Source organism: Chlamydotis macqueenii, chromosome 6, assembly GCF_036417535.1.
Source record: "Chlamydotis macqueenii isolate bChlMac1 chromosome 6, bChlMac1.mat, whole genome shotgun sequence".
Taxonomy (NCBI): domain Eukaryota; kingdom Metazoa; phylum Chordata; class Aves; order Otidiformes; family Otididae; genus Chlamydotis; species Chlamydotis macqueenii.
The window spans coordinates 35,667,794-35,694,086 of NC_141561.1; the positions used below are offsets into that span (position 1 = coordinate 35,667,794).

The 26,293-nt window shown below is 35.5% G+C and overlaps 1 protein-coding gene across 1 annotated transcript in view; it reads right to left on the bottom strand.

Annotated features, from left to right (window-relative positions):
- Positions 1-3,443: 3,443 nt before the first annotated feature.
- Positions 3,444-26,293, bottom strand: part of ITGAV (integrin subunit alpha V) — a 49,301-nt gene continuing 26,451 nt past the window's right edge. The window contains exons 16-30 of the mRNA XM_086751572.1: positions 25,462-25,520; positions 24,291-24,445; positions 22,627-22,764; positions 21,820-21,887; positions 20,504-20,651; positions 19,987-20,079; positions 18,889-18,968; positions 16,665-16,745; positions 15,506-15,611; positions 14,468-14,626; positions 13,011-13,124; positions 11,267-11,380; positions 11,067-11,174; positions 9,916-10,038; positions 3,444-9,533 (exon numbers count right to left, since the gene is read on the bottom strand). Coding sequence (XP_086607698.1) covers positions 9,438-9,533; positions 9,916-10,038; positions 11,067-11,174; positions 11,267-11,380; positions 13,011-13,124; positions 14,468-14,626; positions 15,506-15,611; positions 16,665-16,745; positions 18,889-18,968; positions 19,987-20,079; positions 20,504-20,651; positions 21,820-21,887; positions 22,627-22,764; positions 24,291-24,445; positions 25,462-25,520 — 1,642 coding nt within the window. The 3' untranslated portion in view covers positions 3,444-9,437. The remainder of the gene's footprint in view (positions 9,534-9,915; positions 10,039-11,066; positions 11,175-11,266; positions 11,381-13,010; positions 13,125-14,467; positions 14,627-15,505; positions 15,612-16,664; positions 16,746-18,888; positions 18,969-19,986; positions 20,080-20,503; positions 20,652-21,819; positions 21,888-22,626; positions 22,765-24,290; positions 24,446-25,461; positions 25,521-26,293) is intronic.

Here is a 26,293-nt window from a genome sequence, read left to right on the forward strand (position 1 = left end):
GCCACGGGGCAGGCACTTAGTACTGCCTTGTGTCAACTCAAAAATAGCCTTCACTTGGGCGCTGGTAAGGAGCATTGTGGCAATCATCAAACTGTATTAGTTGTATCCCCTAAAGCTTTGATTCTACACACAGGCATGCCTTTGTTTTATTTATGTGTTTATTCAAATTAACAGTTGTCCAGGTTCCATCTGGGATAGAGTGAATTTTCTTTGTAGTAGCTGCTGTAGTGCTGTGTTGAAACTTAGGTTGAGAATAATGTTGATAACACACTGATGTTCTAGTTGCTGCTGAGCAGTGCTTACACTAAGTCAAGGACTTTTCAGTTTCTCATACTGACCTGACAGCGAGGAGGCTGGGGGTGCACAAGAAGATGGGAGGGGGCACAGCAAGGACAGCTGACCCAAACTGGCCGAAGGGATGGATATTCCATCCCATATGGCATCATGCTCAGCATATAAACTTGGGGAGTTGCCTGGGCGTGAGCGATTGCTGCGTGGGGACAGGCTGGGTATCGGTCAGCAGATGGTGGGCAATTGCATTGTGCATCACTTGTTTTGTATATTCTCCTATCATTATTATTATTTTCCCTTCGTTTTCTGTCCTATTAAACTGTCTTTATATCAACGCACGAGTTTTACCTTTTTGCTGATTCTCTCCCCTGTCCCACTGGGAGGAAATAAGCAAACGGTTATGCGGTGTTTAGCTGCCTGCCGAGTTAAACCACAACAGTCCCAGTATCAAACATTACACATCTTGTAGAATTAAGGATGCACATGAACATAGGTAGACTTGGAATGCACGTATAGACACAACCAAGGGTAGGATCATGGAAAAAATACTGAAATTGTTCACTTGAGCAAGGGCAGCACATTTGAACAAATCAAACTTACCCACAGCATGGAGCTATCTACATGGTTGAAAGCTAAACACGTACTGGGACCACCTCACTGTGAATTTCATGCTAGTGTTGATGAGTGTGCCAATGCCATAATTTCAGTGAGGCAAACATCTCATTCATGGTATAGACTTTCAGAACTGGATGATGCTACATTTTCAAAGTACTAGTGAATATAAATTCATTTGAAAAGTATAAAATCACTTTGCCTTTTGTTAAAACAAAGACTAGACAAATAAAAATCTTTATTTTAGATATAATAACATATTAGGTCAAATTCTGTAGTTTTCAGATCTCAGAAAATTTCTTCAACACGGGGAAAAAAGGAGGGAAATAGAGTTAAAAACTATAGAGGAGTAGAAATTTTTTCCATACTGAAAGAAGCAACTGCCAGGTTGCAGTGCATATTTTCAACAGATCTCTTACAAAATCTAAAGAAAATTAATATATTTTTCATTATGATTTGATGTCATTCTATTCAGTACAATTGCATTAATTAATTGCCATTAACAGTGACTTCAGACATTTACTTTTATCACAGTTGCTGATAGTTTGTTGGCACCTTTTGGCACCACTGAAGAATGGACTGACTTCACCCACTCATGCACTCTGAACAATCACTGCCTGCAGAGCAATGCTGCAGTAGGAAATGTTCACCCTCCTCAGCAGGTACTCTTCAAGATTTTGATTTAAAATAGTTTTTAAATAGTTTAAGTATGTCAGTTTCCCTTTTCTGAATCAGCACAAAAAAACCCCATGCCATGAAAACTTCATTTCGACACAATCTTTCTCTTAAGTAAGCAAAAGAGCACAAAAACCAGACAAATAAAACAATCATTTACTTCATGTGGAACTCTCCTGCAGCAGCTCACAAGGAGGAGAGATTTCCTTTTTTTGTATAGAAAAAATTTGTTCAGTGCCTACTTGCCTAATTAACATCCTGTTACCCAGCTTCCTATTTCAGCCTTTATCTGGGCACTGCAAAGAAAAAGGAGCTGCTTCTGCACAGCAGAAACTGCACATAGTTTATTTGGGGAGGAATAGTTGAACCAGCTTTGCAGCTGCAACAACTATTAATGTTGATGTAAACATGCACACATTCATTTATAAAGTTCTGAAACAAATCTGGTACCCATGTGATAAAGGTTTTATTGAAAATGGCTCCAAAAAGGTAATAACGTGTGTTGGAATTAATTATTTGTACTGCATTTAAGTAATTACTGAGAAGGGATTAGAGTATATAGTAACACCTATTTCAGGAAAAAAAAAAAAATCATAATTAGGGGTAAGATTTCTTAAATTTTCTTTGAAAAGAGATGAAAACTGGTAAGTAATTTATTTCAACTACTTGAGTATTTACTTGAGGAAGTATGTCCAGCAGTAACTCCTGCAGTCTTTAAAGGTTGCTCACACACTCTTCAAACTTTAAACAAATTACAACCATCGTCGTCACCCACTGAAGGGATGTAACATAGCATCTCATATTTTGTCAAGGATTGAAAAAGCATATATACAAATGACACAAATGTAAATACAGAAAGATTCTGCAAAACTCAAAAAAAACCCAACACCACACAGACATGGTCTGCATGTGAAATTGTAAAGACTCATAATGTGATATTTTTTCTGTCTGTCAGGAGAGGTGATAATGCAGCACCAAACTTTTAGACTTATCAGAAAGATGCAGTAAAATAGATTGGTTGTGAAATACCTTGTCAGAAGATGGGCTGCTGACAACACTAATCCTAATTCTTTATGTTTATGACACAATATATTGATGAAATGTTCATAACAAATACTATTTTTAACCAAAAAAAAGTATTTTCAACTTTCCACCGTGTTGTTAAAATTACTTAAACTGCAATTTTAAAAATGTATTAATGTACTAATATGTCATGAAGTACTAATGGATTAGTAATTAATTTAGAAATGCACTAATGATAAAAGCATACAATACAATACCATGCATGTATGCAGAGAGTCAGAAACCTGGACAATGTAAACCAGCGTAACTCCAGGGGAGGCAGTGGAGTTGTGTTGATGTAAATAACCTCAAGATATGAACCATCATTTTGTTTAAGGTGGTTATGGCATAAGATGGGACTTGGAAAAACTGCTCTGTTGCCTTGCTGCTGTAATGAGGCAGCTGTTGTCACTAATTTCTCAATAATGCATTAATTTGGAACTGCTAAACAGATGTGGTGATCAGTGAGCTGATAACTAACTGAAGGTATCATGTTGAACAAAAACGAGGCCTGTGTTGGCTGCAGTGTGTATTGAACAAACGCTAAGAGTCATATTTTGACTACTACTGTGATGCTTCTTATGCACATTAGGTGTAGCTACTGTGAGGACAGCTGTTAATTAAAAGACAAATATCAGTTTTTCAGCTTTTTAGTGTCCTTTTTAATTATTTTCTTTACATTAACAAATTCTTTACTAGTAAGCCACGGAACACAGTAGGTTGGAGTTTTTCCAAAGGGTTCACAACCACCAACATTTGTTTCTAATTCAGTGTTCTAGCAATGTGAAATAAACATGTATGCCTTTCTTGTGACACAAAATATTTATTGTCACCTCATTCACAAAGATGAATATAATTGTGAATTAGAAAGAATGTAATACTAAGATAAAATTAGTCTAATAATGCAACAAGAAAAGAAACAACACCTCTCTGAGAGTTTTGCCAATCAAAGGACAAGAATTCACCATTCACTCACCACGTGGCAGCTATAAAATCTCAAATATTTATCTTCGGTATACAAAAGTTTTTGTAGGAAATCAGTTTTCTGGTGACAGAATATGATTTGTGACTAGATCCTCTTTCTTGCTTGTGATTACTAAATTTTTTGACTCAAGGTTAATATATGCTGCTGGAGCTGAGAACATGAAGGTTGTGTAAATGTGACCTTTTCATATTCTGTAGATAACTGTGGATTACAAACATATGCTTGGAAATATTTTCAGGTGAATTAAATGCATTTGAAAAAATACACCTAAGATTAAAAAAAAAAACAAAAAAAAACCCCAAAAAACCAGAATTCCTGTTAAATAGGAGGTATTTTATTCCAAAATTCTAAATATCAGAATCAACACTTACATTTTTCAGTTTTTCCAATCAATGTTTTGAACTTGTACACATATATAGAAAAATACAACTTAATAAAAATCGAATTTGAATTAGGATTAAAAGAATGAGTAGAAAACCATAGCTTAATAGCGATATATTTAATATCCATACAAAATTACTGTGCCACAATACCCACTCTTTTTTTGCAAGATTTATAGTTTAATAAAAATAAGGTGGCTTCAAATGTATATTGCTCTCCTTAAATGTACCAAAGATCTTTGAAACAAGTTCATAGTAACTGAGGATATTTCCATTTATGTTACAAGTATTTACTACATGACTAAGAAACTCAAAATTCAGCAGTCTCGTTAATATGTTATATTTCTGCTTCTGCAAACAATGCTCTACTGATTTAATGCACAAGCAAAACCAAAAAAAAAGACAAAAAAAACCCCTCTTTTACGAAGAAATAAAATGTTACATTTTCAACGTATTTGTATCATAGCAAATATAGGTTTCCTTGATGGACTGGAAAAGGGCCACCTAAACCTGTAAAAGTTTGTTGAAGGTTCAAATGCTACATTAAATCATCATTTTCTTTGCAAAAGCCAAGGGTCAAGTTATTCAACCTTAATGCAGCATATCTGGAGAAGGTCATTGCATGAAAGGTTAGATCTCCTGTGTTATATAAAAAAAAAAAATCTACATGCTGGGAAAAAATAGACTGAAATACTAAATACCATAATCACATGAAACAGTAGTAGCACTACAGACTCAAACCCATTATTTGTATAGTCTCTCATCAAATTTTCCACAGTGGGCTTAAAGAATATTGTACCAATTCTCAATAACTCAAGAGTTAGTAATGGATACACTTAAGAATATACATCATGTTTCACCCAATGTGGGTGATCAAAAACTTTCCGTACCATTCATCACTTTAATTTAACACAGCGGTTTTGTTGAAGTCTTTAAAATATTGACCACTGCAAGTCAACAAATGCTACATCCCTTCTTAGGCAAACAAAAATAAACAGAAAACTTGGCAGTGAAGTAGATCTGATCATGTTATATTGCACTTGGGAATTAGGAGTTAGAGATTCAGTACCAAAGAGTTCGGATCCCACTCAAGTCAATGAGAGTTATTAGAGCTCAGCATATAATCATGGTCCAAACTGTGGGATTTGTAATAGGAGGCCACTGCCAACAGACGAGTAATGGGTTCTTCCCATCTCAGAAACAGACAGAAAAAAATCATCTCATTGCTGTAAGGCTCATCTGTGGTCTGCCACTATCTTTTTATTTTTTTTTTAATTTCCATTTTCCTTCTCTAAAAATCCTTCCCCCCCCACCCCCTCATTAACAGCCAGCAGCATTGAACACAAAGGGCCACATTCAAAGCCAGTTGCAATGAATGTCAGGTCTTCTTTGACTTCATTACACCGTGGAATAGGTCTTAGTCTGGACCGAAGACAAAAACTGACTAGATTTTCACCAGAGTAATGCTGCTCTGTGACTATTTGTGAGGGTGCAGGAAAAAATAGTGCAGGGCCTATGCCAGGGTAACCAACAGCAAATGCAAATGTTGCAAAATTTTAAGTGCAATATGAATCCTTCAAATCATCAAGGACATGCTGATTATAGCTAAAATATTTTCAAAATACCCGTGAGCATTTACCTTAGACTACTTAAGCATGGATACAAGTTTAGAAACAACTAAATATTAAAAATATCTTTGCTTGGAATAAAAATAAACTTCCTTAAAAAAAAAAAAAACTTCCTTAAAGTTTCCAAAAGCATTATGCTAATCAAAATATCAACATGTCAATTAAAACTTAAAACAGAAAAATGGGACAAATAAAATTATAAACTTGATACTGATATCTTCAAACCTTTCCTCAAAGATTTCAACTGACGTTGATAAATGTATCCTGTATTTGACCTTGCAGTCATGCTTAAGCAAAAGCTATCTCCACAATTTGGTAGTTTCTTGAAAGAAATGCCAACCCATAACTTAGGTTCCTCACTTTACATTTTCAAAACACTGCCAAATATAGTAATAGATAATATTTATTTTGTAATATAAATCACCTTTTAATACTGATCATGAGATGCTGCAATAATTGCAAACTGGAGTACTTATAGAATTTAATATTTCATTATCGAAGATATAGCTCTTAAAATGTTTTATTGTCTAAATAATTACAGCTGCTGATTTTATATTCATAAAAAATGTGCTTCTGAAATATAACTCTTACCTGTTACTGTACTTGTATTTTTTTAATGCTTACATTATGCATCTTATGCACATCAATTTTGACTCAAGGGCATTAATTTCATTCCAAAATACATTTTTTAAAGTTTCTTTAAAAGTTTTAACATCACTCTACAATATTTGCTATACTAATACATCAATGAGCGTAAGTCAATATGAAATTCATACTGACACAAGTACATCTATAGTCTGTAATCTTATTGCTGGATCTAGAATGCGATATCAAAGGTTTCCTGAACCCCTATTCAGGAAAGCATCCTGTTCAGAAACTTTCTGAAACACCAATGTTACTTGAAATTGAATTTGGGTGTTATATCTGTGTTCACCAAGTAACCCGTATACTCTATTTATACATGCTACTGGGGTTTTTTAACCAAACTGACAATTAGTGGACATAGGAGAAGCAACTATTTGCTTTTATTCTCCAGTAGAGAGCAAGAAAATAAAAATCACTTAAATAAGTCTTACTTCATGTAACTTCATTAAATGGAATAAACTTTCCATAACTACAGTAGTTATACCAATAAAATGTATGGTTTTATCCTGAAAATCAGCAAAATGAGAGTTTCCAGTTGCCACAGTAAAACAAAGATGTAGTTAGCACTGACATGAACAAGGCTACGAATCCCTTCCATGTGAGCTGAAGAGATCTCAATCATGCCTTTTTTTTTTTTTCAGTTTTCATCTCCTTATAATGCCTAGACATGCAAGTAGTCTAATAAATTTCAAGTCAACACAGCATGTACATGTAATGAAAGCACACATATAAGAATTAGAGCTATAATCTGTCTGACAGTGTCTTAAACCTCTTAAACTACTAGGATTAAGTCTGGGTAAAAACAATCTTCTTGCACATACATAATCAGTTGACAAAGTGTGTGAATAGAAGCCTGTGTAAGTAACCAAAATTGTGTTTTATAAAAGTCACATTTTGAGGCCAGGATCAAAGCCTGACTCCTGATTCTTTACTATATTACTAGTAACAATACTAGAAGTAAAGACAAAAATAGAACATTGGCCACACTGATGACCTTGAAAAAGTGAAAGCGGAATTACGCCCTATACTCTCTCATATTAACTAATTGTATCTAAACAAATTGTCTAAAACAAAAACATGTGAATGGATAAATAAGCAAGCCTATATCTGATATACATACTGGCCCCCACAGACTTTGTGCTACCTCCTTTAGAGACTCAAATGCCATCACGGTTCTGTGAGTGAGAATGGACTTATGAGGAAAGACATTTGTGGATTTTACATCTCAGAAAGGATGCAGAAATGAGAGTTGAGTCAAACTGTTCATTTCAGATAATTCTGGGTTTACTGGGCATTGCAGTACTTATTGGGGAGATGCAGCTTTAAACAAAAATCGCCAAGATAAAAAAACCAAACCAAACCAGAGTTTTTGTCCTTTTAAGAGCTTGTCTGCATAGAAATCTCACTGGTATAATTCCAGTAGAAGTTTTCCTTTCTGTCTGTGGCTCTATACAGGCAGTTTATAATGTAATTTATACCCTTTTTAGAATAGAGAATAAACAAATCCTATATAAGGCACCTTTGTAATAGTTTTAAGTATGTCCACTCTAAGATTTGTGCAACACAGCTACACATGGTTACAAGCCAAACAGCCTCGTAATTTCCAGTTACATGTCTACTGAAATGCATATATACAGTGTTCTCGTGTTCTCTTCTAAATATAAGGAGCTTAATTTTACCACACCAATGCTGAGGGAAATAAGAGTGACAAACTCATGGCTTTCAACCACTGAACTTTTGGTATGTTTAAAAAACAACCACAAAACAAAATATTTAGTGTCTTTTCTGGTAATGAAATGTATTGAACATAATGAAATGTCTTGTGCAATGAAATGTCTTTTGTGCAATGCATCATACAATGAATGAAACAATGAATGAATGAAATAAAACAAGCCAAATCAACCTTCTCTTTTCAAACCCTTTCACGTTGCCAGCTATACTCTGCTTCATTTGACAAGCTGTTCTCTCAGGGCAGGTGGCAAGGCACACGCAGGAGTGTGGCTGAAGTACTGATGTAATCTAGATACACTTGGCTGGCAGATAGTGTAGTTTACACAGACCCTGTATTACTCCATCCTGCACTTGGACACAGTCAATCACAGAACGTGGGAATTAACAACAGCTTCCTTACAATGCATCAGGTAACCTGTCACAGAGTACTCCCTCCATTGCTTTGCCAGAAACTGACATATGACTGAAGTAATGTACAGGCTTAACTTCAAACCTTGTGGAGGTTTGACTTGTGAACATAAAGGCTATGAGTTTTCTCATCAGACATGTCTGTTGGCAGCCACAGTCCAACATTTTGTCCCCAGCGGTACCTGAATGGATCCATGCTGTCAAGAATTCTGTGGAACACCTGGATTCTGCTCCGTGGAAATACACAGCAGAGTCTTTGGATCTTTCCCTGAATCTTTTCACTAGGTCCCATAGGAAGTACATCATCCCAGCCTTCTACCGCTCACTTCCATTTCTGTAGGCTCAATCCCTACAGTTAGAGACCTTGGGCCTGGAGAACCATATTTGTCTAGAGGGAAACCACAGGACAGATGACTGAGAAGGAAGGGGAACAGGCATGCAGAATAGGTATCGGACGCGAGCGATTCCACTGAATAATCTCTTTCTTATTTTTTGAGCAGGAAGAAAATCATCAGTTGAGTTAATGGGTCAAAGAATATTCTTCAGTTTTGTAAAACAAGCTATGTTAATTTCTTTTTGTGCAGCTAGCTTTCAAGAGCTAGGAAATGAAGTGTAGTGTACTCCAACAAAAATCAATCAAAACTGAACATGTAATCCAGCAAGTATCTATAGAAGCTGTTGGCTTCAAGAGCAAATGCAGAATCTGTGTAGCAATTCATGTAAAGTTGGTCCGTGAATCAAAAAAGATGACGTTTCCTACATCGCAATAAGCAAAATCATAGCACTACAAATTACTTATTTTTTTCACATACAAATCAGTGCAGATGTGTTAGTCACATGTATGAACATAATTAATACAAAAAGGATTTAAATATGTTGCTATTATTTTGTACATGCTGATACCTTCTGAGACCAGCAGGTTTGCAGTCATGAGTGTTTTTTCCTTAAGGGGAAACCAATATTCGTAACCAAGATGTAGGCATTTTAAGATTTCAGAATGTCTTACAGATAAAACTCTGCTTAAGCCTCTGATGTTCCTTCCCCATTCTCATGTGGTTGCAGTTGTTCCCTTTCTTGTTCTTCCTGAGGTGGTCTCACCCGTTTGAAAAAGCCCATCTGTGATTCACAGAACAATAAAGAAATTGCATGGTGATTTTCAAAACACACACATCCTGTTATCTTTCTCCTTCCTTCTTGCTCACATCTCAACTAATTAGTTACTTGATTTTTTTCCCTTCCTACTTCGTTTTTCCTTATTTTTGACCTCCAAAGCCAATAAATATCAGGTGAAAAATTAAACTGAGGAATTCAGCACAATCACACAACAGGCTCTTTTATTTAACTACTTCTTGACAAAGCTGAAAAGTTTTTACAGTTATCCAGAAACGTAACTGATTTAGGTGATTATGGGACCCAAGGTATTTCTGCAAGCTGCTGGTACTATTTGAAGTAATACATCACTAGTAGGGTAAAGAAAACAATATGAAACAGTACTTACCCTGTACATAACAAACACTAGAACAGCCAAGAGCAATAATCCTGCTAGGACAGCCAAAATTATAACCCACACTGGCACAGGCATAGGCTGTGGTTGAATGCCCCACGTAATATTTGTAGTAACCTAATATAAAAACACAATAAATCACACTTTGCTCAGCAGTGTTCATTCATGAAGTTTAAGTCTTGCATATTTTTATTCTGTAGTGTACCAGATAATCTTAATCCAGCATAAATTACTTTTTCTCGCCAATGTGAGTAAACAGCTATAGATTAATAGTGACATAAAGGCTTCACTGACCCAAATTTAACAGGGTTTGCAACTTAAATAAAAACAGAAGGTTGGGAGTTGAGGTTTTTTTGTTGTTTGGTTTTGGTTTTTTGCAATCAGTGATAGCATGGCAACGTGTATTTTGTAATGCTTGATGATTTCCAGTAGAATTGAGGAATCTGGAATTTATTTGGGAATTAGAGAAATATAATTCAGGGCATTTCCCTTTTTTCTCAAAAGGCAGTATTCCTTGAAACAAAAAAAAAAAAACAACTCCACAAGGCTTAGGAGATAAAAACCCAGCTGATAATAGACATTAGAAACCATATTAAAATATAAATAAATCACAATCCTTTTCAACTCCTTTCTTGAGATCTTTTATGCTATAGTGCCTACCAAAACTTTCAATTTGACAACCCAAATAAATGGCTTGTATCTTCCCTTCTGTTTGCAGCCTGTCTCCTTTCTCTTTGAAACCCTCTAGGGCACAGATGGTCTTTTTGTTCCACATTCACATAGTACTTCATATAATATAATAAAGGTCCATTATTCAAGCTCTAAGTGCTACTACAGTAGAAGACAATTTTTAAGTAAAATATTGCTCCAACAACAATGGCATTAACAAGAACATTAGGACTGTTCATTTTTTTTTCATTTTCACTTAGGTCTTTAAAGCTACAAATATTGTTAGCTCTATTTTTAGGACAAAAATTGTTTACCCTCAATTGTACATATATAACTGAAATTAGTATATTAATCAAATATTTGATAAAATTACAGTTACACCAAGCCACAAAAAAAAGCTACTCAACAGTCAAATGTTTTTGTATTAATTTTGAAGTAATTATGTATGCAACTCAAGCTGAATGTAAACGACTTACTACTGTAGAATTGTGGATATCTTCAAAGGAAAGGTTCTTATATGGGAACTCTATAACACTGAAAGAGGCAGATGATTTCAGAGAATAGGAGTGATTCTGATTTTCTTTCTGTATAAGAAAAAAAAAAATTAGTATTGCATGTGGGTACAAAAATAACTTTTTATGTTTCAGAGGCGGGGAGAGAACATTCAGTCACTCACATTCATGAACGTTTGGGTCCAAAGGCGTGATTTTAAATACAATATTGCACTCTTTCCCCTTTCCAGGTGGCCAACTTGACAGACTATTTTTAAACAATCAGCAGTTCCACAGCCCTGCATATAAAAATAGGAATGATATTCCAAATATGAAAATATTTGATAAGTCATTAGTGGCATTACTTTACTCATATACATACTTTATTGTCATATTTTCCTGGCAAAGCACCATAAACTACTCAAATATATTAAATAAACACCAATATTCAGTAATTACTTCCAGTGTTCCGTAAGTTTGCATTCAGAAAAAAAAAAAAAAATACATATGTAAGTCCCTTGAATCCCAAAGGTGAAGCAGCTGGCAGTAGCTTTAAGGCATGTACTTTATCTACATACACAGGAAAAAGTGTTGGACAGTGAGGGAGTGGTTTCTTACCAATTTGCGTTACCCTCATCCTCGTGGTTTTTTTCATAGAAAAACTCATGACAAAATATGCTTTGTTGCATTCAACAGAGGTCTTCAAACTTGACTGACTGACCTAATCTATAAGCTATACTTAGGACTACACAAGTTCAACCGGCCTTTCTCAACCACATTTCCATTAAAATCCATCAGATAATATTGACGCTAAACCATTAGTACGCAGAACAAAACAAGGCTTCATTTTATAATTGCAATTTTAGCTGTACTATAGATAAAAGCACTGTACAGTGTAGGTATATCTGCCAGTGTAAGTACAACTTAGTGAAATTATTACAGATACTGGATATTAGTCTCTGGGGTGAAATCCTGCTGAGTCATTGGGAAGATCTGCCAAAAACCAAGGCCTTAAAAACAAAAAACCCTGAAAAACTAAAAACCCCTTCAGAACTGCATGTATAGATACCGAAGAATATTTGCAGCTTACATCTAAGAAAAAAAAAAAAATAAAGTAACTTGTCTCACCATAAAATCAGAAATGAATTCCTGTTTTAACTTTCTTTGCTCAGTCCTTTTTTTTGTCCTCTCCAGAGTTTAAACATTTCTGAAATCCTGGTTGTACTGCCTTAGTGCTATTGGTCCACTCTAAACTCCCAAGCATTTCTCGTAGCTGCCTGCTTGTCCTGCCTTGCCCAAAGTAGAAATAATTTGTTTCTGCAAGCGTAGTTACAAAGTCAGGGATGTGCCAAGACATTTACTTCATATTACAGATTATTTCCCATCTTGTTTAGAAAGGACAGGTTCTCTGCATGTCTGACTGCAGAATGTCCACTGATCAGCTAGGAAACACGTTGTGAAATCAGCTGTCATTCGTAGCAAAGATGATGACTGCAGCACTCACCTGGCTTCTTCTCAGTTATCTTATTTTACCAGCCTTCCTCCTATGAAGTACTGATTTTCAAATTCAGGACATAGCACAATACAGGAGCCTGACACCAAATGAAGTGCCCAATTTGACCTTTGTTTTTAAGGACTTAAAACCCAGCAGCACAAACCTGTAGGCATATGCCTCGTTGGCTGACTGCCCCGAGGAAAACTGATCCACGTTGGGGAAAAAAAACAAAAAAAAAAACAAAAAAAAAAACCAAAACAAAACACAAAAACCACAAAACACAACAGCTCCAGATCATATTACTTTTTTTTTTGTCTGTTATCCGTTTGAATACAGAACATGGATTTTCTGAAATGATTCTAGATCTCATGGAGGTTTCATCCCTCCATTAAAAAACCAAAATCAATGTCAACATATCAATGCTGAAAGCTTACCAAAGTATGCACATCTCCTTCAATGGCAGTTACATCCCTTCGACTGATACGATGATTGTTATTATCTTCCCTGCTAAGTGTTTCATTCTTATCATCATCTTTAGAAGCAGAAATCTAGGATACACCAAGGAAATTCAGATAATAAATAATTCGTACATTTAGATATTTGCAGACTTCAAAGTTAAGGTCAAGGAAATATATAACTGATCAGGTTTCTCTCTTTTTATCCTAGCTTTTCTTCAGAACTTGGCTTTACCCACAGCTGTAAGTAAAGTGTTACTCCTGCTTTTTCTAGATCACAGATGCAAATTTCTACTAAGATCTAACACAGAGCCTCCAGTATCTTAATTCTTCTTCAACTCAAAACTTTTCCATGTATATAAAAGAAATACTCTTAAACTGCAATAAATAATTCAAGTTTTTAATCTTTTATTCAAGATTTTTCCTCAACATTTCAGTTTTTAACTCTGAAAATAAATAGTATTAGTATGGTACTGATGTTCCACATAGAGACTACATCCAAACATCCTAAAAAAAGTTTTTTAGGAGGAGCTTGAAAAAGTGTACAGTAGGTTTAGTAAATTTCAGTAATCCCTTATAAATTCTCAGTGTAAAATTGCAAATTTACATATGGGACTAGGAAGAACCATGCTACTTTGTCCTCTATATAACAAATTCATGTGAGAAAACTTACAAGACAGTTGTAAAAAAATATATATTACAAATGGTAGAGCAAAAGCACAGGAAATTTGTTTTTATATATTCACTAAAGTTGCTTTCTGATCATCCAAATACAGGAGTATTCTTTGTTGTTCTATACATGGAATATCTTCCTTTAGTCTTTTTATCCATATGTTTGCTTAAATTCTTCTAGAACTAATATACTGATTTTTACTACTTGTTCTAAATTGTCTTAGAATTCAGCTCTATACTCTCAATCAAACTTGCTGGCTTTTATCTGGTGTTTCTTTGTCTAGTCCAACTTAGAAAAAAGGAGTTTCTTCTGCTCCCTGCTCTGCATGTTTTGCTGGCAGTGATAGCATACTGTTAAGCCCCATTGAAACACCCTTACTGACCTCTGTGGCACTTGGGTGAGGGCCTAGATAAATAAGTTAGTAATAGAAAAAATAGTGCCATTTTCTTCCAAGAAATAAAACAACAAAAAAAATTACATAAACGTCCCAGAAGCATCTGAAATGTTTTTGTTCACGACCTCATTCAATATAGTTCCATTGCTTAGGACTTAAAACTCATATAGTACAGTCTTCAAGGAGAAAAAAAGAAAGACACCAAAAACCACCCCAAAAAACAAGACGAATTTATCTTTGGGTTGACAATCTATTGTCAACTGAAGTGTTAGACAGTGTTAGATATTCTCTGGGATTTGGTTATTTTGAGTGTGTTTCTGAAACAAACATACTTCATTCCACTCAAGGAAAAGTAGAAGTCCTGCTTACCTTAATTTTCAATGGATTGATTTCCATATCAGAAGTGCAGTTCATGGGACCATCAATTTCATATTGAACAATATACAACAGTGTGTCATTTTTATATTTGTAAGGCCACTGCAGAGTCATCATCACCTTGCTGAACGCACTTGGACCATTGTTTCTCAGCTGATTATGAATATAAAGTGAACAGATGTAAAAAAAAAAAAAAAAGCCCAAAAAAAAAAAACCAAACCACCAATGCTGCTGCCTTTGTTAATGAGCATATAGTTGTTACTTTACTTTTGAGCCATAAATGATACTGCCCCAACCACTCATGGCAATAGCATCAACAACTTCACCTAAAAATGGTAGGTAAACTTCAGTCCCTCAACAGGCAAAGCTTAAAATTACTTCTGTAATTTGGTAAAAATTACTTTGAAGAAAAGCTATGTGGCATTAGGTTTTTTGCCTTGAAGAAAGGTATTTTATTTCCTTGAAAAAAAAAGTGTATTTTTTGGTAGTGTATTGCATGACTCACAGCCACTGTATGTGTCTCAGCCAAGATACTCTTGGTGCAGATACATACATTCGTATGTTTCTTTAGAGAAGTGGTCTCAAGTTCTAGAACAACTTAAACTATTCTTGCTGACCCATCTCTCAGTAAGATTTGTTTAATTGAACTATCTAGATTAGAGCTGTAATAAATATTTTAAGGAAATTTTAAATACATACTAAAATTTTTCGAGGCAAAAGACTTGACAGTAATGATTCAGAACAGTTGGAATACAAATAAGGATACTGAATAATTTACAGCCATGAGTGATTTTCTGAGTTGAAGTTGATTCAAATGTTTTATCTAGATTTCAAAGGGCTAGAAAGTAAAATATGTGTAATGATGTAAGAAATCACCCTCTTCTATTTGGCCACTCCTGTTACACTAATTGCAGCCATTAAATCCCTTCTTGCAGATACCAATTATTGACCGAGCATTAAAAAAAAAAAAAAAAAAATAAAATTTTCGTTTATCACAGAGCTGTGGAACTGAAATTAGTAGTAATTGCATACCTCATAAATATGCTGAACTAGTGGCCCAATATCATCTTCTGTTTCTGGATTCTCCTTCGGCTGCCAATTTGCAATAGGAAGGAATATGTGATCAGGAGACGAAACACTAAACAGTGGAGCAAACAAGTTGTTATTTTAAAGTATGAAGTGAAAAGTGTAATTCTCTAGAACATCTGAAAAGTCAACATGCTTAAAATACAATCTCTAATTTTTCATCTTCCGTATATAAAACCAGAAAAAACAGAGGCTGAGTGCCTTTATATTAAATGTTCAGTTTTCCTCTCTACATGAAAAGATGAACCTTGCATTTAGAAACTTTTTTTTTCCTATCCTAAACTTCAGATTCATCCTACAACATCTAGTAAAGCATTAATAGAATTAAGATGCATACATATCATCCAAAAAAAACCAAAGTGTGAAATACTTGGATAATGAGAAATATTGATGATGACTTATCAGTACAGTCATAAGAATAATTCAGCATGCACTGGAAACAGCGAAGCCGTTGTGCCATCTTTTCTGATTGTGCCATCCCCCCACCTCTCCAATATTAACTAAATTAGATCACAATAATGAATGTAGTGGAAATTTTTAAAAATGACAACTTAAGAATTTGACTTAACTGGCTAAGCAAGAAGATTGTATAGCTTCTAGGTGTGAAGTATAGATTTCTGGTAAGCAGAAGTAATGGAGGTCATGGAGTCATTACAATATTAATACTATACTTAAGACTGAAGAAGGTGAGGGCATTGCAAACGTATCTTCAATAGGATTTTGAACCTCGGTTTTAGAAAAGGTTTCAGGAGTTTTTGGATGAAAATGCAGTCAGTTTGTGGAGGAAGAAAGTAGTCTGGAGAGATGTGTGCAACTGCAAAAGTGAGAGGCGATGTCCTGCCTCCCACAAGAAAAAAAAAAAACTCTCTAGTTATAGAGGCACAGCATTCCTTTTTGGAATTAATTTTATAATTATTTAGAATTATTTAAGATCTGAAAGTCTAAAGGGTGGCTAGAGAGAACTATATTTTCTTTATGATTAAATATTCCCCAAGGCTTTTTGGAAACTTAGGCAGACCTGAAAGAAAGTTCATTGAATTATAAAGAAGCAAACATGCAAAGCTTATTTGAGGAAGACATTTATTAAAATAGTACCAGTGCTTACCCTCGAATTTCAACGGCTGCTAAAATGGCAAGGTCAGCCTGATAGAACGCTACTGAACTTACATTGTCATACAGGTTGGAACTGCAAAGAAAATAAAAAGTTGATTTCTAAAATGAAATAAGCTAAGCATATTAAAAAAAAAACAAAAAAAATAGTACAAAACAGCATAACACGACTCCTGAGCCACTACGGGAAAGCACATTTACTAAAAACTAAGGAGCACATTCCAGCAAGTTCATACTTAAATGCGTGACAGTCCCACCCTTAGTGCAGCTGGGAGGTCCCTCAGCAGGGAGAGGTCAATAAAGGACAAGAAGCTAATGCTGACTGTTCCTTAGCTGCCGCACATAAGAAAATTCAAATGCCAGCTCTGTGGGATAACATCAACTATATTTCTAGAAGAGCCTTAACTTCCACTTCAGGACATCTGGTTTGCTCAGGGACTTGTTGGCCTCAAACCAGTCTCAAGGCAGAAAAGTATGCCAGGGCTACTTTTGCCTACCCCTCTTCACAGCGTTTAAAGCAGCAAATGAACACAATTAACATCAGATTCCTACACTTCAGATACAGCAAGAGATAACAAATATTAAGGCACACAGAGTCAATTTCTCTCGACTTTCTTTGTAAACAAAGAAATACAAACAACACTCCTAGTCCACTCAAAGCAGAGCTGGGAACAGAATCCTGATCTTCTTAGACATATCTGATTATTCTGGCTACCTAACCATTTTCCTTTAGAAAGATCTTCTTAAATCCTCTAATTATTCTTCACTGCTGCTGTAATAAAAACAAAAAAATAAAATAAAATACATGCAACAGTGTTTTTTTTCCTGACCTGTAAACACCTCATCCTTTCAGAGACTAGAATTGTTGTGCTAGGAATTGTGCCAGCTTTGGAAATCTAGCTTTGTGAGTTTAAGACAACTAGTGTGATCTTTAAAACCTCTTCAAGGTAATACCTTGATAATGCCTGTCACTATAAACTGTGATTACCCTGTTTGATTGCATCACTGATCTCAATTCCTTCCCTAAAAGGTGTAAAATGTTACAGGAACTTCCTTTCTCTTCCATCAGAAGAAAGGCATGACTTAAGTGGCCTCACTGACTGCAAAAGGTAGTTAGTGACCACTGTTAGCTTACAAAAGACAACAGACAGCCCAGAGAAAATCACTTTCTGCAAAGAACTGGAATCACATCCTCGTGGCCCAGCTTCCTAGCTGATAGAGAAGAGGGAAAAAATTAAACAGACAGCAGTGTGAGATCAAAGACATATTTAATGCTGCCAAGGCCTTTGATCAGTATGGCAAACCACTGTATCATGAAAATAGAATGGCAGGTTTAAATGTCTTTAACTCTTGTAAATGAAAAATTTATATGTGGATGAGAATAATTTATTCACTACATTTAAAAAAAAAATGAAGCCCTTAAAATGAAAAAAAAAAAACAAAAACCTTTTTGTCCTCCACAGGGAAAAAAAGCAGCTGTATTTCTACTGTCCATTAAGCAACATAAAATTGTATTGGGTAAAGAGATTTCTATTGATCACATCTCCAAATCTTAAATATTATCTCTGGTAGGTATAAATTCATATTTAGATGTCATTTGTATGACATGCTGTGCTGATCTTGTAATTAACAGGAACACAACTGTTTCATTCCATTTAATTTTTAGGCTCTCTTATGCTGGCTACAACACAAAATTGTTCACTGCTCAGACCATCACATGCATTGCCTTTTCTGAAAGACTTGTACCTCTCATCCTCAAAATACATTAAAATTTGAAATTCTGGCTTTACATGAGAAGCAATTCAGAGTTCAAACATTAGTTTTAAAACAGGGCTAGAAACTCAAAGACACAAGTCATTCCGTGGCACTACACAAGTGTCAGGAGATCACACAACAGTGTGTATGCACAAAAATACAAAGTTTTTCTTGAAACACTTTAAATGGTTTTGTTCCTCATTATTAGTATTTCACTTGTGCCATGGCCTGTCTAAAAGCTGTAAGCAAAAGAAACTGCATTCAGACGTAAAAATTGTGTTTTCTTACATCTTCTCCTCTATTTTAGAAAATACAATTCATTAAAAAAAAGGTGTTTATTTTTTAAACAATTACAAGGCAAAGACCAGAGAACTAGTCCAGAGGGAAACTAACTGCTCAGTTCACAGTCTATTTACTTAGCATGTTATCTACCAGGTGAGGTGCATACTCATACATTTCCGTACCTTCGGATTTGCAAGTCAAACTTCACAGAGGTATCCATTTCAGACTGCTGGTGCACGCTGAAACGCAGGCCAGCTAATAGCTTTAGAAAAAAAATCACGGTGGTTCAGTGGAAGCACAATAAAATACATGATAAGAGCTTCCTAATACTATTATACTACAGCAAAATTGCTTGAGGCACATGGTCATAAAGAACACAGAGAGAACTGGCAAATAAAACTCCTCCAGCTCACCAAGACTAGAAATCTCTCTGTATATTTCAGCCATCGCTGCCACAAAATAGAAATGTTAAGGTTTACATCATGCTCGCTCCCTTCGCTTCAGCCATTTCTGCACATAACTGAGTATCCCTATGTGTTGCAAGAAGTACTGTAGAACACTTGAATGGTTCTAAATTCGGTTCCCAAGTTTTGTTCTCAGTCAGTGCGTGATAGTTGCTTCAACATCTGTACTGTTCGGCTTGATGTGCTTAGAAAGGCTTTGGAAATACCGTTTATTCATCTATACAAAATGTCTCTCGGAAGAGAAGCACCATCAAAGTGTTTGTTTATAATTGTGACTGATTTTCACTTTATTCCCTCAGAAAATAAGACTTATTCTGTCATATCATCTTATTATCTGCCCAATCCCACTAATAGCTTTTTAGTTCTTCCAATTTCAGCTACATTTGGTGGAAGAGCAGAGGTCTCAACTGGACAAAATTCTCAAACTTTACAAAACTAGGCAGAAGAAAGAAGCACTATTAGGTTCCCACAGAGAAAGGCATGTTATGAGCTAGCTCTTTATTATATAGTAATATAAAAGATAAATCTAAAGACAAACCCATGAGGGACCAGAGTTCATTAATTCCACTTTTAATGAAGCACTCCTTTTGAGTTGCATTGTAAAACTCATGAACACTTCTTTCAGCCTTTAATTTAGCTGGAAATTTGAAACCAATTACCACTGAACTAACCAAACATGTGGGCAGCTAAATTATCAGCTAGATCTAATCTTAAATTCCTTTGAGTAAAAATCCTGCCCAAAAACTACAGTGATTAAGAAAAACACCAACTGTACTCCTGTTTGAGCTACCAGACATCTGTTGGACCAAACCTTACCTTAGTTCCTGCTTTCATGGGGTTTCCCAGGTCGCAAACTACCATGCGAGTTTGATTCTCTGTTTTAAACGCACATGACAGTCTTGCTAAAGACTGCAACAAACCAGAAAGAAATATTAAGGAATGTCATTCTTCACATCTAGACACCACCTGTATGAAAGTCTAGAGAAAAACTCTACAGATACGCTGCATTATTAATTTTAATATAATTTCTCAATCCTAACACAATCAAGCACTAAAATTAAATAAAGTCTGAGTATTAAAGTCTCCAGGGAGACAAGTATTTTTGCTACGACATAGACGCTTTTTCTAAGGTTATAAAAAGAGAAATTCAATACTCTCATATTGGGTAACACTGATGATTTTTGTGACCTAAAGCACTTCTCCACTTGATTCTTTAAAACCTACGTGAAGAGCCTTTGGCAATCAGGCAAGGCAAAATAACATAAATACTTACTAGCTAACTCAAAAAGAGATCTTAGAGGAGCTCAAAGAAGAAAGGTAGTTGGAATTTTACCTCGTTGTTACGAACAACACCAATGAAATCTGCTTGGGGCGGAACGACGACAAAGAGTTCTGCTTCGTAGGCTCCTTCCCCTTGATTCTGAGCAGTGACAATTAGTGTCAAGGGATTGTCATCGCCAATGTAGATCTGCTTCTGATCACTACAAAAAACAAGGGTAAAAAATGAGCTCCGCATTCAGGTGTTAAAGTGTATTAAACTGGTTGGACTTACAGAAACAAGAGACATCCTGAAACTGCACAAAGACATTAGAGAAACCTAGAGGCAGTACCTGTGCTTCAGGAATATCAGGAGAGTTCTACACTGTGTTTAAAACAAAAACATGTCCACAACCACAAAAATTGAGCAAACGTTACATGCAATTTTGTAAAAATGTTTTTTTTTTGTAAAATTTACAATAAACCACAAAAACACTAACACTTTTTTTAACGAAGAACAAACAATTATGAACAGCTAAATCACTATGTGAATTACATGCCTACTTAGCAGAGAGGTACAAGCATACATTTATAAAAAAACTTGATGGAAGGCTAAACTACAGAATACAGGCAAGACCTCTGTAATACATTCGCTCCAGACACAAAGAGACTATCTTTCCAAACAATGTATTTTCATTTCACCAGCTACAATGAAACCTAGCTGTATCTACACTGATGTCATATGTTTCTGAAGCATTTGCATGAACAACTGTGCTCGTGAACTGTACCACCTACATACGTGTGCATATCCTACAGCTCTGCACGAAGGGCGTAAAAACCAGGTGACACGATGAGCAGGGATAATACATTAAGGATGGCTTTCAGGTATAGGAAGCACGAAAAGCCCAAACTCATGAAAGGTTTATCAGTTAAAATTTGCTTCTTTTTTCCAAGTTTAATAGAAGATGTTATCAATACTAACAATTTTTTTCATATATGTGACAACAGAGCCTTGCCCGCCCCTTGCTGGATAAAATCATGCCTGTTCACATCTTCATGTGTCTTACCTACGATTAAGTAACAGAACAGTGGTACAATGGCAGCTAACACTGGTTTATGCTTGCTATGCATATGCAGCTTAGCAAATAAACAAATAAATACTCTGTACTTATAGTGGGGGCCGGGGTGGGGAGAGGAGGTGTGTCCTCTCCCTGTATTACAAGCCAGAGACAAAGCAGAAAATGGGTTTTCCTTAAAACAAATAAGCATGAGTTTAGGTTGCATACACTGAGGAGTCCTACTTATTTCAATACATCCTTTAAACAAAAGTATTACAAGCTCTCAGAAGTTTAGAATTCAAGTAGGGAAGTTACTTTTCCCTGTAGTATTTACCTTTCAACTGAAACCTCCAGCTTTGGTTTGCAGATATTATCATCACCGCAATCCAGCAGAATATGTGCCTATGCAAAAATGAAATGCGTATTGTTTTATTAATTCCTGCACCTGTTCTAACATAAATTTCCAGTAATACTGCTTCATCACCAAATAAAAAAAATTTATAAATAGCTGGTTATGAGATACCTTCAGCTCATTAGCTTCAGAAGAGAATAAGTGAGTTTTTACATATGGGGAACACTTGTGGCTAATCCTGCCACACTGCAATTCTAGGACTGATGTCTACAGGATCTTAAATCCTTTTTCCATATTTCGAATAATCTATTAATCTTGAGTTGCATCTCCAATATCCTCTTTACAAATGAGTGTAAAAATTTGTATGAAGGGCAGAAACAGAAAAACTATGTTTATTACTTTCAGAGAACTATAGGGATAAACATTAAATACATAGAGCAGCACAGCAGGAGCAATGGATGAAACACTCCAATCCTTTAAGATTAACACCTTCAATACTACTCTAACTGCTTTTCTCCAGAAAACTGCTAATTGGTATGCATGAAATGGAAGTCCAGCACTAAGACATAGCATGTCAGAAAAGAGATTTGATGCAGAGGAAAGGAAAAAAAAGAGAAGATGAACATATAATAACCATCAATATTTCCATAATTCAAAACTGAAGCCTAGATGTATATTTTGGTATCTTAGTTTTTCAGAAGTGCTAAGACAAACATAAGTATTGAATAAGTACTGAAAGCTGAAAATACATTCTGGGTTCTCTCATCACAGTTCGTATAAGAAGTATACCTGTCTGCTCATATTAGCAGGAGTGAACTGATTGAGGATAGGGTGCAATCCTGTTGCATCTGCAGCTGTTCTGTAATCCAGACGATATTCCATAAAAATAGTAATGGGAGTTAGTTTGTCTCTAAATTCAGATTCATCCTGAGGAAAACAAAGATTTTAATTAAAATTACAATGTGTGAAGAAAACAACAAAATATCCTTCAGAAGTCTTTATAGGCAACAGTCATCCCAAGAGCAATATTGAGCAGTTTTTTAATTTATTGTTCATGATGTAGTAGGAATGAGGCAGCCAAGAAAATTAAAACTTCTGAGCTGTTTTCAAACTAGAACATCTCTTGTCAAACAATCTACAGTGTAAACTTTGAAGATGGACAATAGTAGTAGTAACATGCCTGTTTTACAATTGGGAAAACTGGAGCATACAGAATTATTAACTCATGGACCTTTAAGGAGCCTAAAGGGCTATACAATTCCACTCTTTCCTCTCAGACAAAATTCAGTAAGCTTCTGAGATCCCATAAATACTCATCTTTGGACTTCTGATTTTTCCTTCCTAAAATTATTACTTTGCACTTGGATTTGCTGACTTTTGTATTGTTCATTTCAAATCATTCTGGTTATCAAATGTTGGTGTTCCCTTTCAGAGTACTTACAAACCACCTCTTAGCTTTATGTTAGCCACAGATTTTATCAGTGTAAACTTTGCTTCATTATTCTCATTTCTGAGAATTATCAGAATTACTGAACCTAGAACAGCTCATGGCAGGGTCTTACTTAAGAAGCTATCTTTTTACGGGCAGAAACCTATTAATAATTCTTCCTTAGAGTATTCAACAGTTTTTGCATCCAATTTAACATCATTTCATATAGGTCAGGTGTCATTACTTTATGAGACCGCTGGGTGGAAAAGTGTTAATGCTTTACTAACCCTGAGATCTAGGATGTCTTTTTCCATATATATCCCACTCACAAGGCCAGTCAACGAAAGGTATTACCTGTCCTCCATAAATCTGTAATGATTATTAGTATTTTTATTGGGGGTCTTTTTGGAGATGGGAGTAGTATTCTTTATGTTTGATTTATAAGTACTCAGAGATAAATCTGAATTGCATCTAACTTACATTGCTACACTTTCACACGTCTTTGCTTATTTCTTTCTCTACTGGGTTACACTTCTTATGTTAGCGTCTGTCCACATTTGTGGTGACTAAAACAAAAAGAAAAAGCAAACCTAATATTTCAGCCTCCTCTGTCTCCTCCATTATTTGCTGATCTTTGCTTTTTAGTTGCAGATCTGTTTTTTTCTTTATTCTTTTACCTCCAAAGTAGAAGCATAACCTCTGCTTATTGACTCTCATGTTCCTTGTAAATTAGAACTAATTTTGTGCCTGGACAACTTGTCCAGGAAGTCCATAACAAAGTTCAGAATTGAATTTCCAATCCATTTAGTGACCAGGACCTTAATCACAATAGTATCCATCTTTCATCCTCCAACAGCAGTGATAACCCAGGACATACGGTTTTAGTAGTTTTAGGTTTATTCATTGGGCGTGAAGTTTCTCTAGCATTTCTTTTTTCTATTTTTTTTTTAAACACTTAACACAAGGAACTTGTAACAGACAATGCACCAAAAATTAGTTGCCTAAAACGTAAATGGCTACTTACCCTCAAAAAGGCATCAAGTTCTTCACAATTCATTTTGCCCCCCTTTGTAATAGTCATGTTCTTAGAGTGGCTAGGCTGTCTGCTGTGGAGAAAGAGAGCTCTCCTTATAGCTCCTTTCTGCTTAAGTTTATCCAACAGCAGCTCCACTTGGAAATCTGTCCAATGCAAAGCATTTAGGTTAGGGATATTTCATTCAGTTCAGCACAGTGCAGATTCCCATCAGAAATGGAGCTAAAAGCTGATTATAGCTACAAAGAAAACCTGGTACTTGGATCTTTTAAAACTTCCCGTTCTTTCAGTATAAAATCTGTTCTACATTAGTGCTCAATACAGTAACTAACAAGAACTGCTGTCATAAACTAGACTGCTTTTTCCTTAAAAACTGGAAACACGTAGGAACACCGATACATTTATAATTGCTATAGAACTGCAAGAACAAAAGTTAATTTTTTCCCCGTGAAAATTTTCAAGCAATCTTGCACATTATTATTTAACTGTATTGCTCATCTAGTTACTTCAGATATTTGTTACAGATAATGGAATTTGAAGTATGTAACAGCTATTTATATGAATCTTCCCAGATCATACCACCTCTATACATGCCATACAGAAAATACGGAAAAGCTTTTATAATCAGTAGACAAAACCTGATTGCAGCAGGCTGTCTGCCACACTATAAAATGTTAGAGACAACTTTAAAACCTGTTTGAAACAATCTTTTTCTGATTCTGATACAGAGATTCTGATGCAAAAATCAGTTATATCAATCAGAAGGTCACAATTTCAACAGAAATGTGAAAAGTCCTTTGTGGCCTGTCTGTGTTTTTCAGGCCTAACAATGCACATACTTGAATATTATTGTCTAAAACTCCCCTCAATGAGAGTCGATCTCAATTCTGTAAAATACAAAGGACTTCCCAAGACTAGTTCCACCAAGTTGTTAAACATGCGCTTAAAGTCCCAAGTATGCCCAAATCCCACTGACTTCAACACAACTTCCGCAAAAAAAACTGCTGAAGACAGTCATATAAACGTATATGGTTACTGAACCAGTACGATTGTGCTGCAAAGGGCAGCCAGCTGTTTCAATAATGAAAAACAATGACAGCCATTGCTCACGTGTGCAAACAGTATGAAAAGACTTCAAAGTCTTTAAACTAGCAGAACTTACTGAGTGAATTAGGGAGCTTTCCTTTGCCATCCGCTTTTAAGCAGAACTTCACTTTGAAGCTGTTTTGGAGGAAAAGAAAAGATAAATTTCACACACTTTTTTCTCTCGTTTTCTTCTAAAATTCTTCACTGTTTTTTCTCAGTTCAAAGGCATTCTTTTTGAGACTCTAGCTCACTCCCAAAAGCTATTTTCTACTGGTAGGAGAGAAACTATAACCTATATGTAGACAGCACTGCAAAGCTTTGGAGTCTTGAGTGATATAATAGTCACCTGTGAAGCGGTATGTTTCTTCCTGAAATCAAATGTGGCTTATTTATTTTTAAAGCTAGAAGGAACTGGCATACTGAGTTCAAAAGGAAGTTAGCACTGGAAAGGAAAAGAGGGTTTGGATAATAGTCCAAGAACCAGAACCAAAACCAGTTTGCAGAGCAGATCATTTCCCAAGTGCCTTCTATAAGCCCACTGTATTTTTCACCTAACAAGTAAGTTAATGGGTAAAAACATTGCAAAAGCCGTGTGATCTGTTATGATTTTGGGAAGATCTTACTCTACTTAACACAGACAACTGGCAATCTCTGCAGGTAGGATGTAACTTGGGAGTCAGTCTAGCATCTATTGAAGACAATGCTGCTTCTCCCACTGTTGTCAGAGTTCTTATTTTGTATTGTCTGTTCTCACAAAAAGAAAAAGAAAAAAAAAAAAAAAAGAAAAAAATTGTGTTTGATCGCCTTTTTTAATTAGCTGGCTACATTTCCTGAATCTTTTCAAAACTGAAAGCTTATGAAAATAAAAACCAAAAAGATCCCTCCCCTTGAATTAAAACAAAGATACC